The following is a 27,026-nucleotide window of genomic DNA, read 5'->3' as shown; positions in this document are numbered from 1 at the left end:
AATTTTTCAAAAATGTACTTTTTTGGCTTGCCGCGGGCTATGCTTGCAGTAAATAGCAAATATGGGCACGTAAATGTAAACGAGTTATAGAAGAAGAGAAAAAAGAAGATTTTTAACGGTTTTTTCGATATATCTCGAAAAGTAACAAAGCAATCGATACTTTCAAAAAATCTGTCGATAGATCTTTTTAAAACCTACAACTTTCTCATTTAAAATTTTTCAATCCGTGCTATATTTTTTTAGTTATTTTAGAAAAACCGTTTTTTTCAACTTTGCGATTTTTTTTAACCATGTTCGCCATATTGGATCGAGTTTAAAGAACAAGAAACTCAATTTAAAATTTAATTTTCTATACGGTCATATTTTTTTTGTCCAGGTAATAATTTCTGTAAGCATTTCTCTATAATGCTTGGACTAATAGAACTGTTAAATTCATCGGATTTGTAATCGGTTAATCACTAATGTGTAATCAATACTTACGCCACGTTTCTCGAATCCTCCTAGTTCAAAATAAGTTACCCTATTATTACAGAAGCGAGCTTTAAGAGCTTGCCGTTTCTTTCTCCTGTATATACTAAGATTAACACACTCTACTGGATAAATAGCTATAAGTTCGAATGTTTCTATTTCTGGGTCTATACCAGGAATATATTTGAAGTTACCAAATTCCACCGGAGGCAATACATCTGTGGCCAGTACTAATTTAGATGGTGTTAAACCTACAAAATAAGTTTCTTTCAGAAAAGTAAATGTTTTTTAAAGTTGAACAATTAAAAATTTATTTTATTTAAATGAATTTGGGATGTACCTACATAAACGCTTATTATTTTAACACAAAAGTTATTAATTACGTGACAAATAAGTGACACGTGACGTTGTAGCTGCCAACGTATTTAAGAGAATTAGAGAAATGACAAGGTACGAAGTCTTTAGAAAGCATAGTCATTGGAAATAATTACCTAAATGGACTTGTCTGATTCCCTTTCCTTCCTTTGTGGTTTGAGCAAAAGGGCTCTCAATTAAAACCATATCTTCAAAGTCGCAATACTCGGAGAAAAGTAATTTTTGAACTCTATTAACCGACATAACGTAAATTTGGTAAGGAAAAAAATACCCTCATGATAAAATATTTAAAAATATTTATTTTTACACACGCTTATGTCACATCAAAATACACATAATTGACAGTTTCTTTTACTAAACATAAACAATAACAATACAAGTTAAGCAGTTATAACTATACACAGTGAACACAATAAATATTATGTTTGGAAGAAACTTAAAGTGTATAATAAAGTTTATCTTTTTCTAAAATATAAAATGTGGAATATATTTTTTAATGAAAAAGAATGTGTATATGCTCATTTATCTTCATTTAATACTAAACTACAAAAAAATAACAAAAAAATATTAAACTTATCACATCAAATCGGCACTCAAAAGTTAGTAATTAATCAAGATAACTGTGAATAAATGCAGAGAATAAGATTAATATATTGATATTTGCACTTGGATGATGATTACTAAGAAATCTACTGTTCGAGACAAATATTACTTCTTATTGTTGAACGCTGTAGTTACGTCACTGGTAGCGGAGGTCGGTCCTTTATAACAACTGGCCTGAAAATGTGTCAATAAATATGTTATTTAGTTTAGCTATCAGTTAGATAAGGACGTGAAAATTATTACATTATTTTTTTCCGAGAATTTCAGACAGAATCAAATATCATAAGTATTACTTCCTAATAAAACAGCTTTTATCAGTGACATTATTTTGACATTACAATCACATATTTTATTTAGATAAGTTTAAATAAATTATGATTTCACGTTGTTATCTAATATCTATGTAAAAGAGTTACTGAGATGCATGCAAAATATTTTAGAAAACAGAAGACTAGAGTTAATAGTTCACATTTTAAGTTGTAAGATGGTAAACCACTTTTGAGGAATTAATGATTTAAAGTTACCAATACCAAGCTAAATCTAAACCCTAACAAGTAGTCGAAGAAGTTTTTGTAAAACTTAAAATTTCATTTTATTAATAGGGTAATACGACCAAAACAGTTTTCCATGCAAACCACATGTAAAATTTCAGGCCAAGTCGAACTTTAATTATATATATATTTTTTTGTATTATAATACTGTTAGGCCTGTGAATGTATTGATCACAGAACAGCGCCTTAGGTTTAATTCAATGCGTTGTATAGTATAGGAAAATATAGGATGTCTCAAAATTCCCACAATATTTGCGTTTTGTGACATTTGTGGGGTAAAGCGTTGCCAACGAAAAAATAAAGACAGCGTAACAGCTGACAGCAGTGGCGGCTCGTCGGGTGACGCAAGTGACGCACCGCTTCACCTAAAATTTCCGTTTGTTTGTGCAATTTAAAATTATTTTAAATTTTATATAAATCTTATAATTTAGGTACAGTTCTATATTGAAAATGTATTGTGTTTGTTTGTCTTATACGCAGAAATAAACATAATAATTCCGCGGTGAACGCCTTCTAAAAAATCATTGGCTTCGTTGAGCGCGAACTTCAACCTCGTACCGTACAACGTATACTACGCAAGTGACTCATATTGAAATTGGTATGTATCTGCTTCTCTCCGTAGCTCTCAGTACGGCGGTTGTCATGGCAACGAGGCAATGCATGTGTAAACTACGGCCTGGGAGAACGAGTGATGCAAAAGTTGAAGCAGCATTCTCATCGTCATCGCGCATCGCCTGTCTATCGTGTGTTTATACGATACGTTGCCCAGTGCACGGTTATAATGGTTCTTTATTAATATTTGTTTTATATCAATAATTTGTAGAAATGTTTCCTATACACGATCCTGTATTATTTTATTGGAAATGCCATTTTCCAGACCGAAAATTGAGGACAAAAAAGATTTTTAAATTGCGAAAGACCTGTACCTTCTCTCGATGTGGAAAAAAGGGGGAGGTCAAAAGACAAAGTGTATGTTCGGAAGTTTCGGATTGAATGGTATTCGGAGTGTAAGAGATTGTGTGGATGTGTTTATTTAAAAAAACTTTTTTGTATGCCGTGTTTAATTGCGAGTGTAAAATCGGGCGTGTGGAATAAGGAGGGATTTAACAATCCCGCTTAACATCTGTATCTGTACCTATCATTAAGTCCACGAGCCGAACTAATATTTCTATTTTTTATAAAATCTAAATGAAAATCCTTCTCGCCAACGTCAGTTTTTCGGTAATATTGCAAATGCAACTAAAATTTCCAGATTCATTTAAAGCCGTTTGACCTTGAAAATTTGAAAATTTTCGCCTGCGGCGCTTTTTTTTTCAGTCAATCAATAAATATGCTTCACCTATTCTCAATGTCACGAGCCGCCACTGCCTGACAGTTAAAATTTATTAAAAATAGAGCACTACATAAAAGAACAATATGCTTTCATTGTTGAGCAATATTTAAAAAATAATGAAGGTTTGGCAGCCACAGTTGGCAATTTTCGTACAAAATATGGTCGGAATAATTACTTAATTTCATCACTAGTGGTGCGATTAATTGGAATATTCAGGGAGGTGGGATCAATTAGTGATTTTAAACACTCTATCCGTCCTTCAAGTCGTTCAACACGAAACATCGAAACAGTTAATGAGAATGTTGCTGAGAGTCCATTTCGGCATCGTGGTCAAAAATTGGACATTTCGAGAAACTCTCTACTGCATATTTATTCTGATGAATGATTTGCATCTTTACTCTTACAAAGTTCAATTGACTCAAGAACTAAAGCGTACTGACCACGCAGACCGAAAAAAATCGTCGAATAGATATGAGGCAACAAAGAGTAGATGCTGATTTTTTGAACAAAATAGTCTTCAGCGATGAAGTCCATTTTCATCTTGACCGTTTCGTTAATCTGCAAAATTGTCGCATTTGGGGTTCAGAAAATCCATGAGTGATTGTTGAGAAACAAATCGTCGTTGCGCCTTCAAAATGCGACATGTGAACATTTTCAGCAACACATTCATTAAGTTCTGCACATTCAAAAAACGACATTAAACTGCATAATCTGGTTAAAACAGCCATCTTATTTTCTATAGAATGTCCTCGGTAAAGTAAAAATAACGTTTGTAATTTTTAAATAAAAGTCAAGAAACAGTTTTTTGTCACTGTTTGGAGCGGATTTTGGGCAATAACAGTTAATTGTGCTCACTATCGCGACATAATAATCCAGTTTTTTGTGCCTAAATTGCAAGATGTGGATGTAGATGACATGTGGTTTTAACAAGACAGTGCGACACAACAATCCAATTACCTACTGCATGAGTCATTTCCTGATCGTGTAATTTCCCGATTTGGTGATTAGACTTGGCCGCCCAAATCATGCGGTTTAACGCCGTTGAATTTCTTCTTTAGGTTTTTTTGAAGTCTAAAATTTATACCAACAAGCCCACAATCACATAAAGAAGGAAATTGACCGCTGTATGAGTGAAATTCAGCCGCATTTATGCAAAACGGTCATGGAAAAATCATGACAAATAGTCTTAAATGTTACCTCATCGGATTAATGACAATTGCAACCTACAACTTTTACTTGCAGAATAATCTAAGCCACTAGAGATAACTAATTAAATTAATTAGTAATATATATAATGTAATAATTTAGGTTTATGGTGCTTTGTTGTCAGTATAAGTATTCAAAAATCGAAATAAATCAAACTAATAAATTTCAACATGTGATTTCTCAAAGACAAAAAATCATATCGGGATAAATCCAAGTGCGTTTTAAAGAGTAAGTATAGTACTTTAAGATCCCATTTGGTTTTAGCTTAACCTCAAATATGTAAAAAAAAATCACCATTTTGTCACTTTTAGGTTAGAATATCTCGAAAACCTGAGTCAATTGAGAAATTTGGACCTTGGATTCGAATTCAGCGCCTTAAAATCCGTTTAGAAAGTATATTCGTGTTGTTGTGTTAAAATCTTGTCGGCTTATGCTTGTTCTTATTTTTATATTACTTCAATAAGTGAATAGAAAATAGCTTATAATAAACACGTTCGCAATCTTGAATTAAGTCATATGCTATAAAAAACTCATTGATATCTAAATTACTCTTGAGGGTAGTTGATATTTCACAAGTGTTTACTTTCTATATATAATGATTCTATCTTACTACTTCCAGATTTATGATCTGTCAATTCGCATTTTTCTATTTAAATAAGTTATTTATTATATATCATTATTATTTTTTCAGTTTTGTATTTCATTTAAATATTATTAAGGAATACTCAAACATGATTCTATTATTAGAGGATTAGAGGTCTCAAATTAAATACTTAGATCATACTTATGGAATTAATATCGTAGAGCTCATAACTAACTAAAATTTAACTCGGTATTGGTAGTCGTGATGAGAATTTTATAAAGGAAAGAGTAAGAATCCACCAAGAAACCATGCAATTTACCCATTATTTACAGACATACATACGATTATTCATCTTACATTTCTCCAAATGTAATACTTTTCTGTTGCGCTAATGGCTTATGATTTGACGGCGATGGTAGAGTATTCATATTGCTATTAGCACTGTTTTTCAATATGCCATTAGGAGTATCGTTTTTTTTGTCTTGGTTTATGTTTATCATAACTCGATTGCCTAAATCAAGATCTCTGGTTAAGTCGTTAGTGGACTTTGCGAAATTTTTTGAGAGGCCATTGCTTAGCGATATCCTTACCGAACCGTTACTCTGCGGTTTTATCAGAGGGCTTCCTAGTAAGTTTTCCTAGAAATAAAATACTTCTAGTAGACGTATCAAGGCGGAACGTTTGTTCATGCGATCTTTTTTTATTTTTTTTTATTCTAAAATGAGAAAATCTTGAACACACTTAATTACTGTGGCAAATTTAGTTTCAAAATGTCTCAGTTTTAATCTATGAGACTTCAGCAGATAGTACGACGAAAAATAATGGTATTTTATCATATAAACTTATTTCGAAATCTCAACCGTTTTCGAGATACAGGGTGTTAATAGCTAAAATAAAAATTAATTTGCTGTAACTATCTTCTAAAATAATAGAGGTATTTGAACTAAATTTGGTGTACGCTATATTGGGTCAAGTTTCCATAAAATGCTGTAATATCAAGACTTTTGAGCAACCAGTGGTATGGGACTATTCGACTATTTTATATAAAAAAAAAAAATAGTATGGTCCTGTGCAAAATAATAATTGATTATATTTTATGAAAATGCATGCCAATGGAAATAAAAAATGCCTTTTACATTTACAAGAACTTCAAAAGAATTATTAATTGTCATGTTTTTTAGATTTCAAGAACATTTTTTACCGCCAGTAATTTTTTTGCGGAAATATCTCCTTTTCAGTCAATAAAATTTAAAGCATAAGTAAATGTATGAAACAACTTACAAAAGATAAAACACACGAAAATTTAACTAAAAGGTTAATAACAAAATTATATAATTCAATGTTAAAAATTAAATTAACAACAGTTTAACTAACAATAAATGATTATTGCTGCTACTAACAGTATTGAGTACATAGGTGTTCAAAATGGGCACCATTTGCATCAATACATGCCCTGTGGGTTGTTGAAATATTTAATTGTATGCACTGGAGAATCCTGTCTTCTTTTAACTGGTCACATACAGTTCTTGCGACGTATAATTGATACGTGCATTCCTTTGATTTTATCTGATTTTATTTGGACTTCATAATCATAATTATGCTCCATATGGAGAAGTCCAGGGTGTTAAGGGTGCACTCGCTGTTCATGCAATAGGGTTCTGTTTGCCAGAAAGAGCAGGAACTCCATCTAATTGCACCCATATATTCCTCCTTAAGAGTAAAGGTTTAGCATCAAATAAAAATCTTACTCAAGAAATTGAAGAAAGCCTAATAAGTTGAGTTTTACTTGGAAATTAATGATTCTCTTGAAGTTTTGGTAATAATCAAATAATAATTATTGATTCGAAAGATGCTACTATATTTTTTATTTAAATTAGATGAAACTAGCGGAAATATTTCTAACAGGAATTTAAAAATAATTTGAAAGGAAAAACAGAAATCCAAAGTGCCGTAAAACAGAGACAGATATCGACAAAATTTAAGAGGCCTTTTTTGTTCCCATTGGCAAGTTTTTTTCAGAAAATATAATCAATTATTATTTTGTACAGGACCGTACTATTTTTTTTATATAAAATAGTCAAATGAGTTTCTCATAACTCCGCCGGTTGCACAAATGTCTTGATATTACAGCATTTTATGGAAACTTGACCCAATACACCAAATTTAGTTCAAATACCTCTATTATTTCAGAAGAGATTTACAGTAAACGATTTTTTTTAAATTATTAACGCCCTGCATCGAAAATGGTTGAGATTTCGAAATAAGTTTATATAACAAAGTAATATTATTTTATGTTGACTATTTGCTCCTGAAGTCTCATAGATTAAAACTGAGGCACTCCGTGTATTATGTAGGCAGTTTGAATGATGTATGTATTGGGATCTATAAGAGATAGAGTAACAGTTAAATAGGAAAGGTTTTAAACATTTCTATTATCAACTTTACTTGCTACTTGATACTTGCTTTTATCTCACTGGATTTTCGCGATAAAAAAAACAGTGGTGAATTTTCGATACTTATTGAAACTTTTCCGTTTATAAGAATCTTTAAAATGTGAAAAAATAGTGTTATAGTATGTAATCTTTTGCTAAAAATTTTACCAATCTTATGTTGACTGAAAGAGTATTTTTTTAACTTTGACCCGAATATACTTTTTCTTCAAACTATAGAAAAAAAAACGATCTTTTGTTGAAAGTAGGTATGCTTAATTAATTTTAACCTATTATTGGCACAGTTTTTATTTATTAATGTGAATTTGACCCGCAATTGTAAACAAAATTTCATTAAGGACTATTTCAGATTTTTTTTTAATTTACGAGGTCTGTTCAGAAAATAACCAAAACATATTTTTTAAACTTTATTCTTAATTTTATACATCATTGGTCTTTGTCTCCTTCAAAGTACTCTCCTCCCCTATTCACACACTTTTCCCAGCGGTATTGTAGTGTTTTCTTTTCACAGTCCTGGATAACTTAATTTGAAATGGCTTTTAAAGTTTGTGACGAATATTTTTTGATGTCATCAACAGTTTGAAAACGGCATCCTTTCAGCACTGATTTTAATTTCGGAAATAAGAAAAAAATCACTAAAAGGTCTGGCGAGGGAGGACAATTATCTGATTTTTGGCACAAAACTGATGAATTGACATAGCTGAGTGTGCGGGCGCATTGCCGTGATGTAAGAACCATGAATTGTTTAGCCACAACTCTGGTTTCTTTTTGCGGATTTTATCACGTAACCATTGTAAAACACGGTTCACTGTTTCATCTTCCATTAGAACCGAAAAAGACAGTGATCATCACTTTGACATTGAATTGAGACTGACGTGCTTTCTTGGAGCGTGAAGATCCTTTGCCAGTCTATTGTGATGATTGATCATTTGTCTCAATGTCGTAGCCGTAAAGGTTTCGTCTACCTTTATGAATCTTTGAATAAATGTTTCATCGTCATTGGATTGTTCAAGGAGTTGCCGACAAACGTCCACACGATTTTCATCAAACTAAAAACAAATGTTGCTGCAACTCTATGCACGTTCAATTTTTCAATCAAAATTTCATGGCATGACCCAATTAAGATGCTAACCTTTTCTGCAATTTCTCTGACAGTCGATTGGCGATTTGTACTCACCAGATGTTTGACTTTCTGATAGTGGGAATCATTAGTTAAAGTTAAAAATCTTCCTGGTCGAGGAGCATCTTCAATTGACTGATGACCATTTTTAAATTGTGGAAACCATTCGTAACATTGCGTACCATTTAGACTGTTTTAAAAGTTGAAACGTTTCCTTGTAAGTTTTACTCGGTTTCCAGCAAAATTTAACGTTGTATCGTTGTTCCAGAAAATCGCACATTTAAAAAATCGTCACTAACGTTGAGTGAGGAATATTATTACGTAAAGGAAAGATATCAACAATCCAATTGTGTTTATAGAGGAGGTTACGCGCAATGCAATGCCGCCAACTGCCGTGTCACTAAATATCTCCATTAGCGAGTATTTCAAAAAGTTCGGTTGTATTCCGAACAGACCTCGTTTGTAAAGTTGTCAAATTTATCAAAATATAATAATATTAATAACAAATAATATTTATTGTTTCATTCTACAAGTAACTCTTTCATATATCGCATACTGTTAGAAAGCGAAACTAAAAATACAGGAGGTAATAATAGAATTTATATTTAAAAAAAATATATGGAATGGTTAATGGTTTTTTGGAATCGAAACATTGATATTAAAATTTGAATCTACACTGAAATTTTTTGTAAAAAGATATGCCTATGTTATTACAGAAAAAAATAAAAATACTTCGGGATGGAAAATACAATTGTTTTTTTTGCAAAAGCGAAGCAGTAAAGCTATTAAGTTAATAAATTCTATTATTACCTTTCTCTATTAACTGTTTTTCTAACATATTTCCGGAGATCCATACATCATCACCTAAATGGATAATTGACATAACTTTTCGTAAACTATTGATAAGTCTAGTTAGAGATTATGAAGGTAACGGGCATAAGGGCGTACCTAGCACTCGTTCAATTATATTGAACATAGTTTATTTATTTCAACATTTGCCACAAAAGCCTTTGTAATTGTTTATAAATAGCTACTTAAAAGTAAAGGAATTATGACTGATTTATAACATATTCTGAAAATAATTGAGTAATTATTCATTTCACGTTTTTAAAACTTCAATTTATCATACTTAGTATGATAATTTTGAAACCTTAAAATTGTGATGTAAATACATAAATACGGAAATTGTAAATGTAATAATAATTTTGACATTTCGCACTAAAAATAAAACAATAAAGTAGTATATTGTGGCACTAAATTTTCATTAGGTAGTTTTGTTTTGTTATAATTATTTTGTGATACACAGGGTGAGTATAAAATGTGAAATATTGTTTTATCTTTGAAATTAGTACTTTCCACTTGATGGCGCGTTATAATTTTTCTTATCGCTTAGTTTTATTGTTATGGTAACCGATTTCATTTTTCAAGTGGCATAGAATTAATTTTTATTGCTTCTTTGAATAGATTAATATTTTCAGTATAAGGTCTGCAATTTTTTTTTGAAGTGTACCTAAAAATATACAGTATATTTTGCTTCAAAAGGTTTGATGGCTTGTATGGGACGCAACCCTGTTCCGTTGAAAACAAACATCTCCAGATTCAGATCTCTCAATCCTACGCCCAAAAAGTCAGTCAGCATTCACTACCGCAATTCATTGACTCTCGCGTTTTCAGACAAATTTGGTCCTGTGACCCCAAAAACCGCACTAAACAGTCTCGTTGTGGATGGAGATGTTATTTGACAATTATTAATATTGGGTTTTTGGAGCCACAGATGCGACAATTTCGCTTGTTGACGTAACCTTGAATGTGGAAATGAAAAAAAATTATTTTCTGCGCCAGCCTCTTGTATTTCCTTAGCAAACGTACGACATTGTACATGGTTCATCGCTTCAAATCTTGCATGGGTTGGACCTTGAAGAATATAGGCCTAGATTTTGTGCAAAAGCGGTGCATGCTAGTTTGTGAAATGCCACATTGCTGCGAACGTCTTGCAATAGACAGACCAGGATTTTCTGTGACACTTGCAGACATAACAGTCTTCGTTTGACCTGACCGACCAAGCACGGGTTGTACGTTCAAATTTAGCCACTAAGTTCACAATTGCTCTACGAGAAGGCGGTTTCCTCTGACCAAACTGATATGGATTTGTCGAACTATCTCCATGAAATTTTCACCATACTTGTAAATAATTTTTGTTACTGCTAAGCTTTGCGTTGTTTATAACTAACGCCTACCAAATACGGCAGCTCCATGTGTCACAAGTATGAAACCGTATGCAACTTAAAAATAAACTTCTTAATGGAAGACCCTTTATTTAATGTGTACTAAAAACCATACGATGTTTTAAAAAATTGAATAGTTTGATAGTTACCGTGGCACTAAAACTAATAGCGACAAGAAAAAAACTGAAAACCATATTTGCAAAAAATTTCACTTAATACATTTTATAGAAATAAATAATATATTAACAATATTTCAGATACCCACCCTAAAATAGTTTTTAGCTATGTATATGGACATTTTCTTGATTTTTATTTTAGCACTATTTAAAAGAAATTAATTAATTTTTATGTTGTGTAATAGTTATAATACAAATTTTTTAATTTAATTTACTGTGCTTGAAAACATTCTTACCATAGATTCTGTTTTCTTTCTCAAATTAGATCTATTCAATGTTTGAGTTAGCTCCGACGCGAACTGGCTAGTGATGGGTTGCTTTCCCTGGCAAATACTATCCGTTCCATTCTGGAGAAAATCTAGCCTTCCAGGTTGCCTCCTCATTGATGGATATTCTCCAATGGTAACGCTGACTGGTCTAGGCTTCTTCAAGCTTGTTACTGAGGAAACGGACCCATTGGAGGACTGAGCATTTAGTTGTCTCTTTTGAAAATATGTATTAGGTGGCTTCGGCCTAATATCTGAAGGATTGTTGATTTTAAACGATTCTAGAGACTCCATATCAACTGAGTCGCTGATGTTTTGACTAGGTTTGTTATTGGAAACGGAGGAAGATATGCTTAGTGTGTCATAGTCGGGGGTAGGACATGGAGGTGGCTGATTGTATGATGATAGGACGGAGTATTTGACTGGGATTGGAGGTGCTTTTGGCTTTGTTTTATGGGGTTTAAGAGTGTTGCTACGGGTGCTTGAGTTTGATTCGGTAGGTGACGGAAGTGTGGAGCCACATGAAGAGCCGTTTTCTAAGGGAGGCTGAAAAATATTAAAAACTGACATTAGGAGTAGCAGTAACGGATCGAATAATGAAAAAGTGACCAATTTTGGAGTAGTATCGAAACAAAAGTTTAAAATAAATGGTAAAATATGATTTTGGAAGTGTACCTTTATCAATCTGTAATTTTTAACTAAGCACATTGGAACCAACGTTTATAGGAAACGTTTTACTTATAATGACGTTGCTCTTCCACTGTTTCAGCTTGGCACCCTGTATATTGAAGAAAATTGGAGATGCTGGCATACGTATTGCAGTTTTTTTGAAGTTAGTTAACATTGACCGATCTGATTCTTTATTTATTGATAGAGCTATAAATGTGACGTTCCTACAGAACTACTCACCTAAGTACTACTTTTAGGAATGTGTTATATCTCCAAAAATATATGTCGGATAGTAGAAGATATTAAAAAAATAAATAATTTCAATTTTTCAGAAAATGAATAATAAAGGAGCTATATCCTTTTAAATGGGTAAGTTAATGTAATGTTTTTTGAGATATCTTGAAAATTATTCGTTTTCGGAAAGGTACCCTAATTTTTTGAAAATATCAGAAACAATTTACTTTCATCAAATACAAGTATTTTGTAATTTTCGGACGGTTTTATATACGAATTGGCCATGAAATAGTCATTCATGTGTTCTTCTGAACATAGACAATGTATTTGCCCTATCTAAACTATACAGGTTCCCAAAATGGTAAGTAGTAAGTAATTCGTAATAATTTCGTGTATTCTCTCCATGAAAACTGTAATGTTCCTTTCATTTCGCATATACCGATATTTCCAGCTTGAGTGTCACAAGTGGCAGTTGCTACATTTGCTTATCATGTTCAAGAAAAGAGAAGATGGGGGCTGTATACTTTAATTTCTCCATGTACCAGTTTCGAGGTTACCTATACGTTTTCTTTCATGTCATATGCGTGCAAGTAGATAAAACGTTTTATTATTTTCACGTTTCAGTTACTCCATTATGTTTTTAAAAATGGAATCGTATGCGACTGTTAGTGGCCAATTTGTTAATAATGAGGACAGTCGTAAACGAGCGAATTTAACAGGTCAAGCATGTTGTACAATAATGTTTATCAAGAAATTCAAGCGCAAAATATGGATATGTCAGTGAATGATGCCGCGGTAATATGCAGTTAATTAACAAAAGTATCTCTTACGTAAAAGTATTTATCCTGCGATAAAATATGACGAAAGAGTAAAAAGCAAACAAGTGAAAAACGTAGCATGAAAACAATTGAAATTGACAATTACCTTTAGAAAATTTCACGAATTTTATTTTAAAAATGAATTTCTATGATTAAAGGCAATCCAAACTGCAATCGCAGAAGACCAGTTATTAAAAAAATTAAAATGTGCCTAGAACAGTATACTAATAGAAAGAAAGAGAAAGAAAAAAATGGAAAAAATAATATCTAGACAAAAACGAAAATTTATTATTTTGACGAAACCTGGACATTTGAAGGACATTCCACCTCTGAAATTTGCCAAGATGTAAATATCAGCATCAGACGAGAAGCATTTTTAGAAGGATTTCCTATGCGATTGAACGCGCCCTCTGAGAAAGGACAGCGATTAATAATTATTGGACATGAATGCGAATTTTTGGATAATGGTTTTTATGTGTTTGAAATGCGACGGACAGGAGAGCGGAATTGCAGAATATATACTTTGGTAAAATAAGAAATGCATCTATCTGTATGATATTTGAATATACCATTGCAGTGAAGATTTGTAATGATATTCTGATTATAACCAAAATTGTTCTATATTTAATAATTTCTCTAAGATGCCCATGGAATCCCATTTCTTACACGCATGCCTTCCCGTCGCATGGATCTACATGTTGAGCATGAGTCGCCGTCTACAATTTTGGGATTCTAGTGTAAAACCCACAACCTTAGGAAAGCTTTGTTCATATTAGTTTTATTCATTCTATTCAACTGAACAGTCTATTTGTCGGGTTCACTATTAATTATCATTTATTTTATGAATATAATAGGAAACTATTTGTTTTTAAAATAAAAATTTTTAGAACATAAATACTTACCGGAGGGGGAGGCGGTGGTGGATTGTTCGCATTAATTTGTCTATTATTTGATGTCGGTAGGCGTTCAGAATTCTGCTCATTACATGCGAGATTCGACAGTCTCTCGGAAAGTTTCTGCGAGAGCTCTTTATGTGCTAAACGATCCTGAAACAAATGTTGTGGTTAGATATTATTTACAAATTGTCGGTAATGTACTTATTTACTAAAATCTTCCATAAAAATAAAAACCACTAACACATTAGCTCAATTTTGTTTAATCATGAGCACCCATTTCGAATTTTTTTTTATACACGGCAAAAAAATTAAGGGAGCAGAAAAATTTCCTAATTTTTTTAATGATTGTTGAAATGCTGTAATTCATGAATAATAGTCGTATTGAGAAAAAAAGAAGAGCATCTTGAAGCTAATGTTTAGTAATAGACCTGCTCCTTTAGTTTTTACAGAACCTTGACAATTCAGGAAAGGAAAACGGTTCGATCGACCAATTTCAAAATTTACAGGTGTCATGGGGATGTATTGAGCTAAAAAAACTTACAAACATAGGTACTTTACGCAATATTTGCAAAGTAGTAGTTGATTTTCCAAAACAGCAGAAAAGGTCATTTTTGCACTTTTTCAAATTACCTAATACTCTGTTATATTAAAAAAAAATCTAAAACGTACCAAAAAACCTCTGAAGAGGATTGATTCGAGTTTCCAAAACCCGATACGTTCTCTGTACGATAATTATTCATGAGATATCGATTTATTATTCGATTTATTATCGATATTATCGATTAAATAGGTGACTTTTCACTCAATAGCCGTAACTCAATGAAAAAAAAAAATCGTACAAAAAATAAAAATAATAACAAATTGAAGCCGAGGAATCATAACCCTGGCATTGAGTAGGAAAGAAAAAAAATTTTCTGAGCCCACGGACAAATTTGAAAAAAATATATGTAAAATTTTTGCCTTGCAATAATCTTTTGATTGCGCCGAGTGATACTCATAAAAAATTTTTCATCTCAAGATTTCAAAAGTAGAATCTTCAAGCTTCAAGATGCATTTATTTTTCTCTCGATACGACCATTCACGACCATTAATTCAGGAAGTTAAAGCCTTTCAAAAATCACCAAACAAATTTGGACATTTTTCTGCTCCCTTAATTTATCGTAAAAATGTCTTTATAAACAACATATTCTTGAAAATACCATCCAATTTTCAGTACACATTAAAAATTTTTATTTACATTTTTCTTTTCATCTTCGAATTTTAAATTTTTTAATGAGAACTGAAAATCGCATTAATAAAATATTGTCCTTATAATTTTTTATGAAAAATATTCACAAATTAAATGTGGAAAAGTATGAAAAATATGACTAAAGAAACGATTTTTTTTATGTTACGCATATAGTATATTCATTTAATTGTATTTTTCCTGTTGTTGGTATTAAAAATATCACTGCAGTTCTGACAAAGGCTCCAACATAACGTATAAAAATAATATATATATATATATATATATATATATATATATATACTGTGTCAAATATCTATTAATTCTTATATTCATCATTATATTTTGCAGGCTGCAACCAGATTTCTAGTTTTAGTTATAGCAAATGGATTTGAGTACATTACATTGGAAGGAAATTTTTGTCAATTTTAATGTTCTAATACTAAATGAATTAATTTGACACTGAGCTGAGTTTAGTTGAGCTCTATGTGCGTAAAATATTAGAAACCCTTCTTTTTTACAAAGTGGACTCTTTTTTATTTTCCACCATCAGCATTTCATATACAAAGAATGCTAGAAAATCTGCATATTTCTGAAGCAAAAACAGATGAAAAAAAGTTTTGTTTCTAATTAATATAGCTACGCTATGGTTAATCTATCTTTTTTATAGGAACAATATCTATTTATTTTTAGAAAGGGTACTGTGAAAACAAAATCGACAGTAATTATTACTATTAGAAGTTATACAGCGTAGGAAAGTACCGATGGTCTATCAGAAGTTACGTGAGAGCGATAAAGTAAGCCATAGAAATCCATGTGATAGACAAGGATGGCTATAATGAAGGCGTCTAATAGTCAACGCCCATTTCGCCCTTCCATAAATAAGAAGTGGATCTTATTTGTGGAAGGGCGAAACGGGCGGTGACTATGAGAGGCCTTCATTATAGCAATCCTTCTCTATCGCATGGATTTCTATGGCTTACTTTATCGCTCTCACGTAACTTCAGATAGACCATCGGTATTTTCTTACCCTGTATAGTTTGTTACAATGCTTGATGTCAAAATTAATAATAATAAAAAACCAGTTGACGAGGGAGAGTTATTTTATTTTATTGTAATTTTCTTACTACTACGCGAATAAATGTTACTACCAGATGAGGGAAAGCAGGGTATGTTTCATATACTTGCCTTTTCTTCATCCAGCAATAGCATTTTATCAGAATTTTGTATAAAAATTGTTATTCCCAATCTTCACAGTAGTTTCTATAACAAAAATTAAGTAAACCCTCTGGCTTTATGTTACGCGTTTTAATTGTAGCATTGCCTAACCTTTAGTTTCTGCAAGATTTATTTTAGAAAGATGGCAGATATCTCGGTTCTATTTGGTTTTACTTCAAACGCTTCAACAACCTTCAGTATGCAATTGTGTAAAATGATGGATAATACACCCGATATACAATAAATAGAATTTCTAATGGTAACTATATTTATTATACGCTTAACCAGTCAGGTACAATGTTAACTGAGGCGGAAGCGACAAATTTCAAAAAGAAATCTGTAAACAACGGTTATTAAATTTTACAATACTTAGTCTGAATGATTTCTATTCATTAAGGCATTCCGTCAATGAGGAAATCGGATAATTTGTCCTGTTTCTACATTTCATAAAACGAAATTTATACCTTTCTGTAAGTCTACAGAACTTACAGAACTTTTAAATGAGGTAACAATTTGGACAAGTACGAAACTTAAAACTGCAGGGTGTCTCAGTTTTAATCTGTGAGACTTCGGGAGCAGATAGTACAACGAAAAATAATGCTACTTTGTCATATAAATTTATTTCGAAATCTCAAGCATTCTCAAGATACAGGGTGTTAATAATTAAAAAAAAATCATTTACTGTAAATATCTTCTGAAATAATAGAGGTATTTGAACTAAATTTGGTGTATGTAATATTGGGTCAAGCTTCCATAAAATACTATAATATCAAGACTTTTGCGCAACCGGTGGCAGAGATATGGGAAAGTTGACCATTGACTTAATGTGTTGCAAAAAACCCTAATCTTCAAGAAGTTATAAAAGTATTTAAAGAAAAATATGCCGATTAAGAAGCTGGAGAATACTTTCCTCTCAGACTTTACGGCTATAACAAAAAGGAATTTAGGTACAGCAATGGATTGGTAACGAAAAACTTGCAGATCAATGGGGATGGAAGAAAGACAAAAATGTTCTTGTCCCTCTGACTACACTTCAAGCTTCTGCTCCAAAAGTTCTTCTTAAACTAATTTCTTGTACGTGCAAGAAAGGATGTCGGGGAGCATGTTGATGTAGAAAAGCAGGGCTCAACTGTTCTATAATTTGCTCAAATTGTGGCAATAGATATGATAACATGCCCCAATCATTGGAAGATAGTGATGACGATGAAGACACTGATACTATTTTAGAACCATCCTACTACTTATACTGCGACATACCAACATTTGCAAGTAGTACCTTTTTGTAACATTGTTTAATGACATTTAATATTTAATAAGCAATTTAATTATTCGGAAATTACACATAAAAGGTTTCAATTTTCTATTTTTCTAATTAAGCCCTTTAATGTTTTGCAAAATGATTTCTTTTTTTAAATGCAGTTTGTGGTCAATTTAATTGTAAAAAAGTTATAGCAAGGAAATATTAATAGAAAAAGAACTTTAAAACTAAGTAACATCTTTCATATTGCATTTTCCAAAAAGTGTTACAGAAAGTTGAATCATTATTTTTACGAGTAGAATCGTCCTTTTCTGGAACACCCCTTCTACTTTAGTATTTTTACTTTAAAGGTCAACAGTAATTTTCCTTCGTCCTAATGCTCATCCTTTCTCGAGTGTCAAATTATTTTTAACAAATTCACCAATAATTTTATTTCATCAAAAATTGTATACGTATGGAGTTAAAAAACTTTTTGTAATGTATCAAATCTGCATAAAATTTTTTGAGTATCCTTTATTTTCAACGATATTATAAAGGATGAATGTAGTATTTTTTTTATTCTAGTTCTCACGTACTACAGACGCTACTTGTTCTTCGTTCGTATTTGATGAAATAAATTAATAATAAGCAAGCTAAACATTGACTTGAGATGTTAGTCGCAATGCATTTCTGTTTTGTCTTTCAATGCGAACTTGGGTCGTCACAATTTGAATGTTATGAGTTTCATATTTTCATTACATTAAAAAAAAAAATTAATACATCCATGTATTTTTTAGGATGAAAATATAAGCTAGGAAAATATCCCACCTTATTTTTTTCAAATGGTTATAGTTTTAGTAATTCATTTTAAACCTTAATCGATTACAATTAATGTTTTGTGTAAAAACTACTTCAATCCAATATCCAATTTAAAGATTTATTATATAATTATATCAGACGGCAGTTTTTTAATCCACTTTGAACAATTATTGTTTAATGGAATGAATCCGTTTATTAATTGACAATTGGTTGGGATTAAAATTATCTTTATCATTTCCATATCTCTCTCTCTCTCTCTATTTACTATTCATAATTATTATTTTCACTAGTTTCTTTTACACATACCGCACCGGTTTCTATGTACGCTAGTGAAATTAAATATTTGTTTCTTAATTACTTAAAGAAGTTTCATGTTGAAAGTGCTTATTGCACATTTATCATGATAACATGATATTTTACCACAGAAGACTGCCAATTAACAGTAAGTTGGTAAAAATCGTGGAATAATTTCCCTCATTCTGGCTGAGTTCAAAATGCTGAATAAAGAACAGAAACGGTACAATATTATGAACTTAATTTAATTGGTGTACCTAACCACCAAAACCAGAAAAATTCAACTGGAACAATTAGCTCTGCAATAGCACTAAAGAATTTACATTACATGATTTTAAGTTCCATAAAAATAACGCAGGAATGTGACATTTTATAGAAAATATTGTATGTATATAGTCTACTCCAATTAAAACAATACAATCATCAGTCGTGTGTCGTGTCAATTTTGCCAAAAGTGATACATATTTCGGTCACATCCTACATCAACAAATTTAAACCACAAAATAATACTTTAATGATTTTTTTCCTTTTGTTGAAATTTTAAGGTTTGTCAATTAATCATCTGTTACAGTTTTACATTTGTATGTTACTTTCAATATACAGGGTGTTTCTGAAATAAGTGTGTTCCTTGAAAAGGGTGAAAGGGGGCAGGAAAATTAGCAATTTTTATTAAGCAACTGATGGTCTAAATGTTTCAGTTTTCGAGAAAATTAATTAAGAAAATTAATCATAAATGTAAGCCGACCCTATGCATCTTGTGCACGGGCGTTGTGTGTTGCAATATTACTTAGCCGGCGTATAAAACTAACAGTAGTGGCGTGTACTACGGGAACAATTATTACGCCCCTATCATAAGGATTCAGGCATTAAATAACAACGATTTTCAGCCCCGTGGTTTCAACATTAAATAGGACACGATCTGAATTTTACAAGTAAAGTGCTTCTTACTGATGAATGTTGTTTTACTAGAGCGGCAGACTAAATTTTCACAACATTCACTATTGGTGTCATGTAAATCCTCACGTTGTAAAGATATCTCGGTTCCAGCAACGGTTTTCAGTGAATGTGATGTATGATCTTTTCGGTGACAGAATTTTGACCGTGGTTTGGAAGCATGGTTATTAGCACATGGAAACAGCTTTGACAATTTTTTTAGAGCATATCGTCTATTGGTAAGTAATTCGTTTAATTTTTTTGCTATTTTTACTTTTATTTGAATAAATTTTAGCATTTTTGATATCGTGCAGGTGGCTGCCGCGCCAAGGACGGCTTTAACTTTGTTTAATCCTTCATGTGGAAATTTTTTTCAATTTAAAAAGTAATGTTTTAGACTATCAATGCTTAATAAAAGTTGCTTGCTTTCGCGCCCTCTATCACTCTCTTCAACGAATGTACGCGTATCAGAAACCCTGTATATTAATGGTGGAGTGGCATGTCATTTAAGAAATGTTTTTTAATTATCTACAGATAAAGGACATTGTTATAATGTTATAATTCGAGATACAAAACAAAAATTGGTAGACAGTAAGTAAGATCAGTATAAAATCATTTATTTTACTATTGTATTTAAATTTGTTTTACTGATATATATATATATATATATGTGAAAAGAATGAAAACGTTTTTTCGAACCTAGTTGGAATAAGTGTTTGGACAACATTAACTTTTTCCGTTTCTGTTGGAAGACAGTTTTCTAGAGATGTTGTTTTAGCAAATATTCCCAGTACAATTCTATTAATAGTTTTATGTGTGTTACTTTAGTAAAAAAAGGAAGAGAAGTCACGCGTTTTATTTTTTAATTCATAAATTGAGAAAAATATTTCAATTAAAATTCACGAAGTCTTGTAAATATTGATCTTTATTGTAAATTTCACTAATATTTTTTAATTATATAAAACTGAAATAGAATAAAGCAAGTTTTGAAAATCAACTTGACTGCTGACTTGACCTGACAGTTGACTACTATTACATGACTTGAACGTGGCATGATTTTAAGTCAAGTCAAGACAGATAGCTTGAAAGTTAAATCAAGTCGTGATTCAAAAAGTCAGTTTTCTAAATTAAACACTATAAATATAATTTCGTATGACATTGTAATTAGATTTAAATTTGATTGGGACTTGCCAAATTATTAAATTTCAAAGAGTAATTATTAGAACCAAAACATTTGGTACTGTGACAAAGGTTAGCACATATACCTACTATTATTTTATGCGTCCCCATTTTGTACATATAGTTCTGTATCGTATACAAAACGCGGATATCCGATTTTTGCCCCTGGATAATTTTTCGATTTACTATTTTATTTTTTTCTACGCAGAGACTACGTAGTCGATCTGAGAGAATTTGTTACACCTATGATGTATAAACTCCACATTTGCACCCCTCGCAAAGCTGCTGCGACGACAGTGTGATCGCTGCCCGACGGCGCAGCGACGGCGACGCGGCAAACTGCTTCAAACCGAGAAGATTTAAAATACTTATTAACTAAATAAATAAATTATTATTTTTAACGACTTATTTATATTTTTATTATTTCCAGTAAAATAAAAACATGTTGTTAACAGGTTAAAATGACATCATATATTACTAAATTTAGTTAAGTATTGTCAGTAATTAGATATCAGAAATTAATATAATTTCATATTAAAACAGCGTAAAATCTTAAAATCAGTAAGTAACTATGCCAATAATGATAATTAAAACTTTCTTTATAGACAAGGTCAGTGTTGTAATAATTGGAAGGATAATATTGTTTGGTCGCCAATTAATTTAAAAAAAGGAAAACATTATTTAAATTGTGAAATTGTTAATGTTCAGAATGTTGCTAAAATATCGAAATTATCATTACTTAAAATATTCATAACTTTTTAATGTTAAAATGTTATGTTTAATGTTTAAAGAATAAAATTGGGAAAATAAATTAAAATGAACCCTTGTTAAAGATGTAGGACTTGATTAATACTGCATAAATTAGTGTCCTGATGTCTTAAATCCGAGTTTACAATATGAATAATTTATCATAAAAGGTGTGATATCTACCATTCCGCTTTAAAAGGATATATTTCTCTATATTATCAATTTTGGAAAAAGGTATATACAAACGGTATCCTTATTTTTTTTTATTAGAGTACTATCGGTCCTGAGAACATCGAAATATAATTTAGGATCAGTGTGTTTTACTATCAAGATTTCGCTGAAAAATTACCAAACAATTTAATTATTAAATTTCAGGTTGTGATTGTTAGGAGAGGTAGCGATATAACACAATTTACTAGATTCATAAATTTGGAAATATATGAATATATTGAAAATGATTTACAATCGGTATAAGAAAACAACAGAAGTCATTCGCATATAGATTCCAAACATAAAAAATATATCTAGAACTTTGTATTTAAAGTAATTGTTTACGAAAAAAATACTCTTATTAAATTTTCATATTTTCTTAGAATTTAGAGTAAATTACATAATAATTAACTTAAAAGAATTTAGTAATGTTAAGACAAAGAATTGCATAATCTGAATAAGCACGATTTTTTCAAAAATATGTATAATAACAAATAAGTGTAAATTAAACATAAAAATTGTAGCTCAACTGTGGCATGAACAAATTTAAAAAGATTATAAAAAACTTTAGGTTTAGCAAAGTAGGTAACTAAATTAGATATGCTTAATAATTTTCAATTTTATGTTATTCTTTTATTACAATCGTGTTCTGGCAATCAATAAAAGATAATTATAAACTGAATCAGTAATTAATAAAAATGATTGCACTATATATTTTTTGTTTTATTTATGTTTGTTGTCTCTTCTTGTTAGATACTATTAAATAAAAAGGAAGTGCAGTAATTATTATATAATTTGCTTCAAAATACAAGAGTTACTTTAAACATGTACACATATATTCTAGTCATAGGCGTAGAAGCGACGGTTTGCGAAAGGGGCTCCCATATCTACTACACTGGTATTTGAAATGCAGAATTACTAGCATGATTTCATAAATAGGTAATGTATTAAATTTTGTGAAGTTATCTGAAATATTTAAACATAAAATCGAAAAAGTTTGCAGATGTTTGCATAATTATAATTCAGCAATGTTTTCTTAAATTTCTTCGTGGGATGGCTGGAATTTACGAAATATAGCGAGCAGTAGCAATAAAATTTGATATAAACGGAAATGTTTTAAGAATTACATGGTATTTACTACGCTTACGAACACAAAGCTAAGAATTTAGACCCATTATTTTTTCACAGTTATTATATCATTATGTCATGCTATTGTAGCTAGAAGCAAATAAATTGGATCTCAGTAAACAAACTGCTAAATAAAAATTGATTAGATTTTAGGCGCATTTGTAAAAAGGTAATAAAATGCATTATAATATTTCAAATAAAATGTTTGTTTGCTATTATTTTTTATTATACACATGCAGAAAACAGTTGAAAGTAAAGTTTTTCGCTGTCTAAAATACAACTACGTACTTATGTTTCATCTTTAACACCTCTATATTATTTACCATTTAGAATATTAAAATTATGTGTAACGTAAAAATAAACTTACGTAGGCATTGGAATTAAATGATAGGTACAGGTATAATTAATACGATCGGTCACGAGTTTGACATCACATCACTAAAAGTCGAAAAATGAGCACTACGGATTCATACAACAAAATATCATTTATATTGTACACATATTTAATACTTAACTTGTCGGTCAACTTACTTCATAAGTCTGTAAGACGAATAGGGGTTTATTATTCCTAATATTGCACTCCATGCGTATTATAATTCTTTTTTATGACTACACTCACTATATATGTATTTGTTTATTACACTCGCAACAACAAATGCAGCGCGCAACTGACGTGCGTTCACAGAAAATGTTTGACTTAGCACGGTATCCACAGGTGAGTTGATCCACGTATTGTTTTACTTGCAATGAATGTAGGCTGGCCTACAGATAAACTAGGCGCTTACCTACGAAATATTTACTTAACTAATTGTGACAGGTATTTGCGGCATGATTGATGTGTAATATAATTGCTAAAACTTTCATTTTCCTCAATGAGAATTCTCTTGCTTTATTTTCTTTTCAAGAGGCCCTCTAAACTAATTATACTATCGTTTCATTGAATCAGTTAAATCTTAATGTATGTTTTCCTATGTCATATATTCTATATCTGCAGGATGTTCGTAAGACACGGGGCCGATGTTAGGTAGATACATATATATTAAGTATAGATAAAAATCGATATATTGTTAGTTATTTCAATAAATATTGAATGTGTGAATTCGAAGATTTAGAGTATTAAGGCAACTTTAAAAAGAAAACCGGGTTTCTGGATATTTCTCTCTATACAACTGATTTCACTTTATATACAAAAACTGCAGGACTAGATTCATTGCCAAAAAGTAAGTAGAGTTTGCCCTATAAACATTGTTCCTGCGCAACTCGGTATTCGAGATACAGGGCGTTAAAATTTACAAAAAAAAAATATATATATATATTTTCTCTTATATCTTCATAATGTGCTGACGGAATTGAATGAAAACTACAGTGATTCACTTTCCCAAGGAAAAAAAATACGCCACTGGCTGTTTTAGAGATAATATTACATTCAGGTACCTACGTTAAATGATCGAAAAAATTTTCTTGTTGTCTTTTAATAGTAGCAGCCGTTTAGGAGATACTTGAGCTTGTTTTTACGTTTTATTGAATTTTTCTTATAATTCTTATTAATCTGTTTATTTGATGAAAATCTCTTGAGTATTATTTCTACAACCTTTAGTAGTACGCCACTGGTTAATATCGCGAGGTTAATATTACATTCAATAAAAGGTCTAATTAAGTGAATATGCTGTAGTAAATTTTATTCAATTCCGTCAGCTCATTATGAAGATGGCAGAAAAAATATATTTTTTGGAAACTTGAACACTGTATCTCAAATACCACGTCCCTCAGGAAAAAGTTTATAGAACTCTACTTATTTTTTGGTAATGAATCTAGTCCTGCAGTTTCTGTATTTAAAGTGTATAAAGAGTGTTCCAAAATTCTCACAAAAAGTAATTTTGTTAGAAAACGCTGGTTTTCAATTAAAAATTGTAATTTTTTATTGATTCATTAAGTATACATTGTAGGGTTATGTATGGAATGGCATATCGTGTAAATGACCTTCATGGCTTTGCTGGCACATGGGCACTCTTCTGTCGAAATTTTCCGTCACCTTTTGTATAAATGCGGCTAAATTTCGTTGATTTCGTTCAATTTTCTCTTTCAAGGCGAGGGTGTTGGCATAAACTTTATACTTCAAAAAACCGCAAAGAAAAAAGTCCAACGGCTTTAAATCGCATGATCTGGGCGGCCAATTCTGATCAACAAAAGGGGAAATTACACGACCAGGAAATGAATCATGAGTATGGCATGTGGCACTGTCTTCTTGAAACCACATGTTGTCTACATCCATATCTTGCATATGTTGAAGAATGAAGGCTAACAATTAATAAATGGGCATATCAACTTGAAAGTAATAAGAGTTGCTGGAAAGTACTATCAGTGAAAACCTCAGAATTACACTACTGATCGTTCTGCTATCTTAAACATATTATACAGGGTGATTGACAAACGGTGACCAAAAATGAAACCTCGTATTCTTTGGTGAATTTTAAAGGGACTCTTATGTAGGGCGCTTTGTTAAAAAGATACAGGGTGTTAAACTTAAAAATAAAATCTTAATTTTTTTAAATAATGTAAAAACTAGTAAGTGAAATAATTTGAAATTGGACACACGTATTTATGTCAACATTTTTTACAAATTACTATTCTCTTATGTTTTCCGAAAAAGGCCAGATGTTCAGGTAAAACTTAAAAAACGAACTGAAAACAATTTAACTTAAATGACATGACAAACACTATTCATTCGATTATTTAATCAAATAAAGAAATTAATAACAATAGTCATCATTTTAATGATACAATACTTCTAGAGGCGCGACATCTTTTTAGTAACGAAAATGTAATTTGTTCGAAACTTATTGTTGCTTGAATCTGATGAAAAGCATTATTTATTCTTTCTTCTAACTGCTCAGATGTATTAATTTGTTCACTATATACCAGCCGTTTAACAGCACCCTACAAGAAGAAATCCAATTGAGATCCGGTGCTTTCAGTTCGTTTTTTAAGTTTTACTCGAAAATAAGGTTTTTTGCGAAAAACATAAGAGAGTAGTAATTTGTAAAAACTTGAGAGACGAATCCGAAAATTGATTGTTACCATAAAGCAGTGGCGTACTATTTTATTTAGAAAAATATACCATCGATACCCTGTATCTCTGCCACTGGAGCATCTAAATTTTAGAAAAAGGCCTCAGATTTTGCATAATATTTACATAAACGCATGTACCCAATTTCAAATTATTTCACTTACTAGTTTTTAAATTATTTAAAAAAATTTAAAATATATTTTCAAGTTTAATACCCCGTATCTTTCTAACGAAGCATCCTAGATAAAAACTTTATACGAAAGACTCCTTAAAATTCACCAATGAATACGAGTTTCATTTTTGATCACCGTTTGTGAATCAGCCAGTATATTAACATGTAATTTTCATATATTTTTAGATAATTTAAATTTAATCCTGATGTAGACTAAATTTTAAATTGCATCTATTTTTTTCGGCGCTATATGGAAACAAAAGTGGTCATAACAATTAATCGTTAATACAGAACAAATTATATAAATTGAATTGAAAGTCATCGACCAATGATTGCATAGTAAACTGTTATTGCCCCACAGTACTGTGAACAAATTTAATTAAACCATGGGAATTTTTTGCCACCAGAACTGACTGGATTTGCATTCTGTGTACCACGTTGGGACTGAAGAATAACCTATTGCGCATGTAATAAATTGTTATTTGTAATGAAGTTTTTAGTGGAACTAATCTGAATAAGATTCTATTCGGCAATTAATATGTGAAATATGCAATAAGTTGGTTTCTTTATTGCAGAAATTTCTTCTGTATTCAATTACGTTTCACTGATTTATTAGTATATCAATATAGAATAAAACCGCCCTAAAACGAGCTATATTGCTAATTGGTGTAACAATAGCTCTTCAAAAACAAAAAAACATTTTTCTTCAAAACAGGATTCTACCTCTTTCAAATATTGAGCATGAAACATAGTTTATTCTATCATTCAATAATAATAATCAATGAATATTTTAAAATGGATATAGTGTAGTTTTCTAGAAGCAG

At 31.0% G+C, this 27,026-nt stretch overlaps 1 protein-coding gene across 3 annotated transcripts in view; it reads right to left on the bottom strand.

The window, feature by feature from the left end:
* Positions 1 to 1,154: 1,154 nt before the first annotated feature.
* The window catches only part of LOC108910223 (harmonin), a 207,594-nt gene continuing 181,722 nt past the window's right edge, over positions 1,155 to 27,026 (bottom strand). The window contains exons 11-14 of one of the 3 annotated variants that reach the window (XM_018714775.2): positions 13,980 to 14,123; positions 11,327 to 11,902; positions 5,477 to 5,757; positions 1,155 to 1,620 (exon numbers count right to left, since the gene is read on the bottom strand). In XM_018714775.2, the coding sequence (XP_018570291.1) occupies positions 1,578 to 1,620; positions 5,477 to 5,757; positions 11,327 to 11,902; positions 13,980 to 14,123 (1,044 nt within the window). In that variant the 3' untranslated portion in view covers positions 1,155 to 1,577. Of the gene's footprint in view, positions 1,621 to 5,461; positions 5,758 to 11,326; positions 11,903 to 13,979; positions 14,124 to 27,026 lie in introns of all 3 variants that reach the window. The other 2 variants (XM_018714776.2, XM_018714777.2) reach the window with 2 other exon arrangements.

The sequence above is a fragment of the Anoplophora glabripennis genome, unplaced genomic scaffold (genome assembly GCF_000390285.2).
Source record: "Anoplophora glabripennis isolate ALB-LARVAE unplaced genomic scaffold, Agla_2.0 scaffold348, whole genome shotgun sequence".
Classification (NCBI taxonomy): Eukaryota; Metazoa; Arthropoda; class Insecta; order Coleoptera; family Cerambycidae; genus Anoplophora; species Anoplophora glabripennis.
This window is presented reverse-complemented; position numbering and strand designations above follow the sequence as displayed.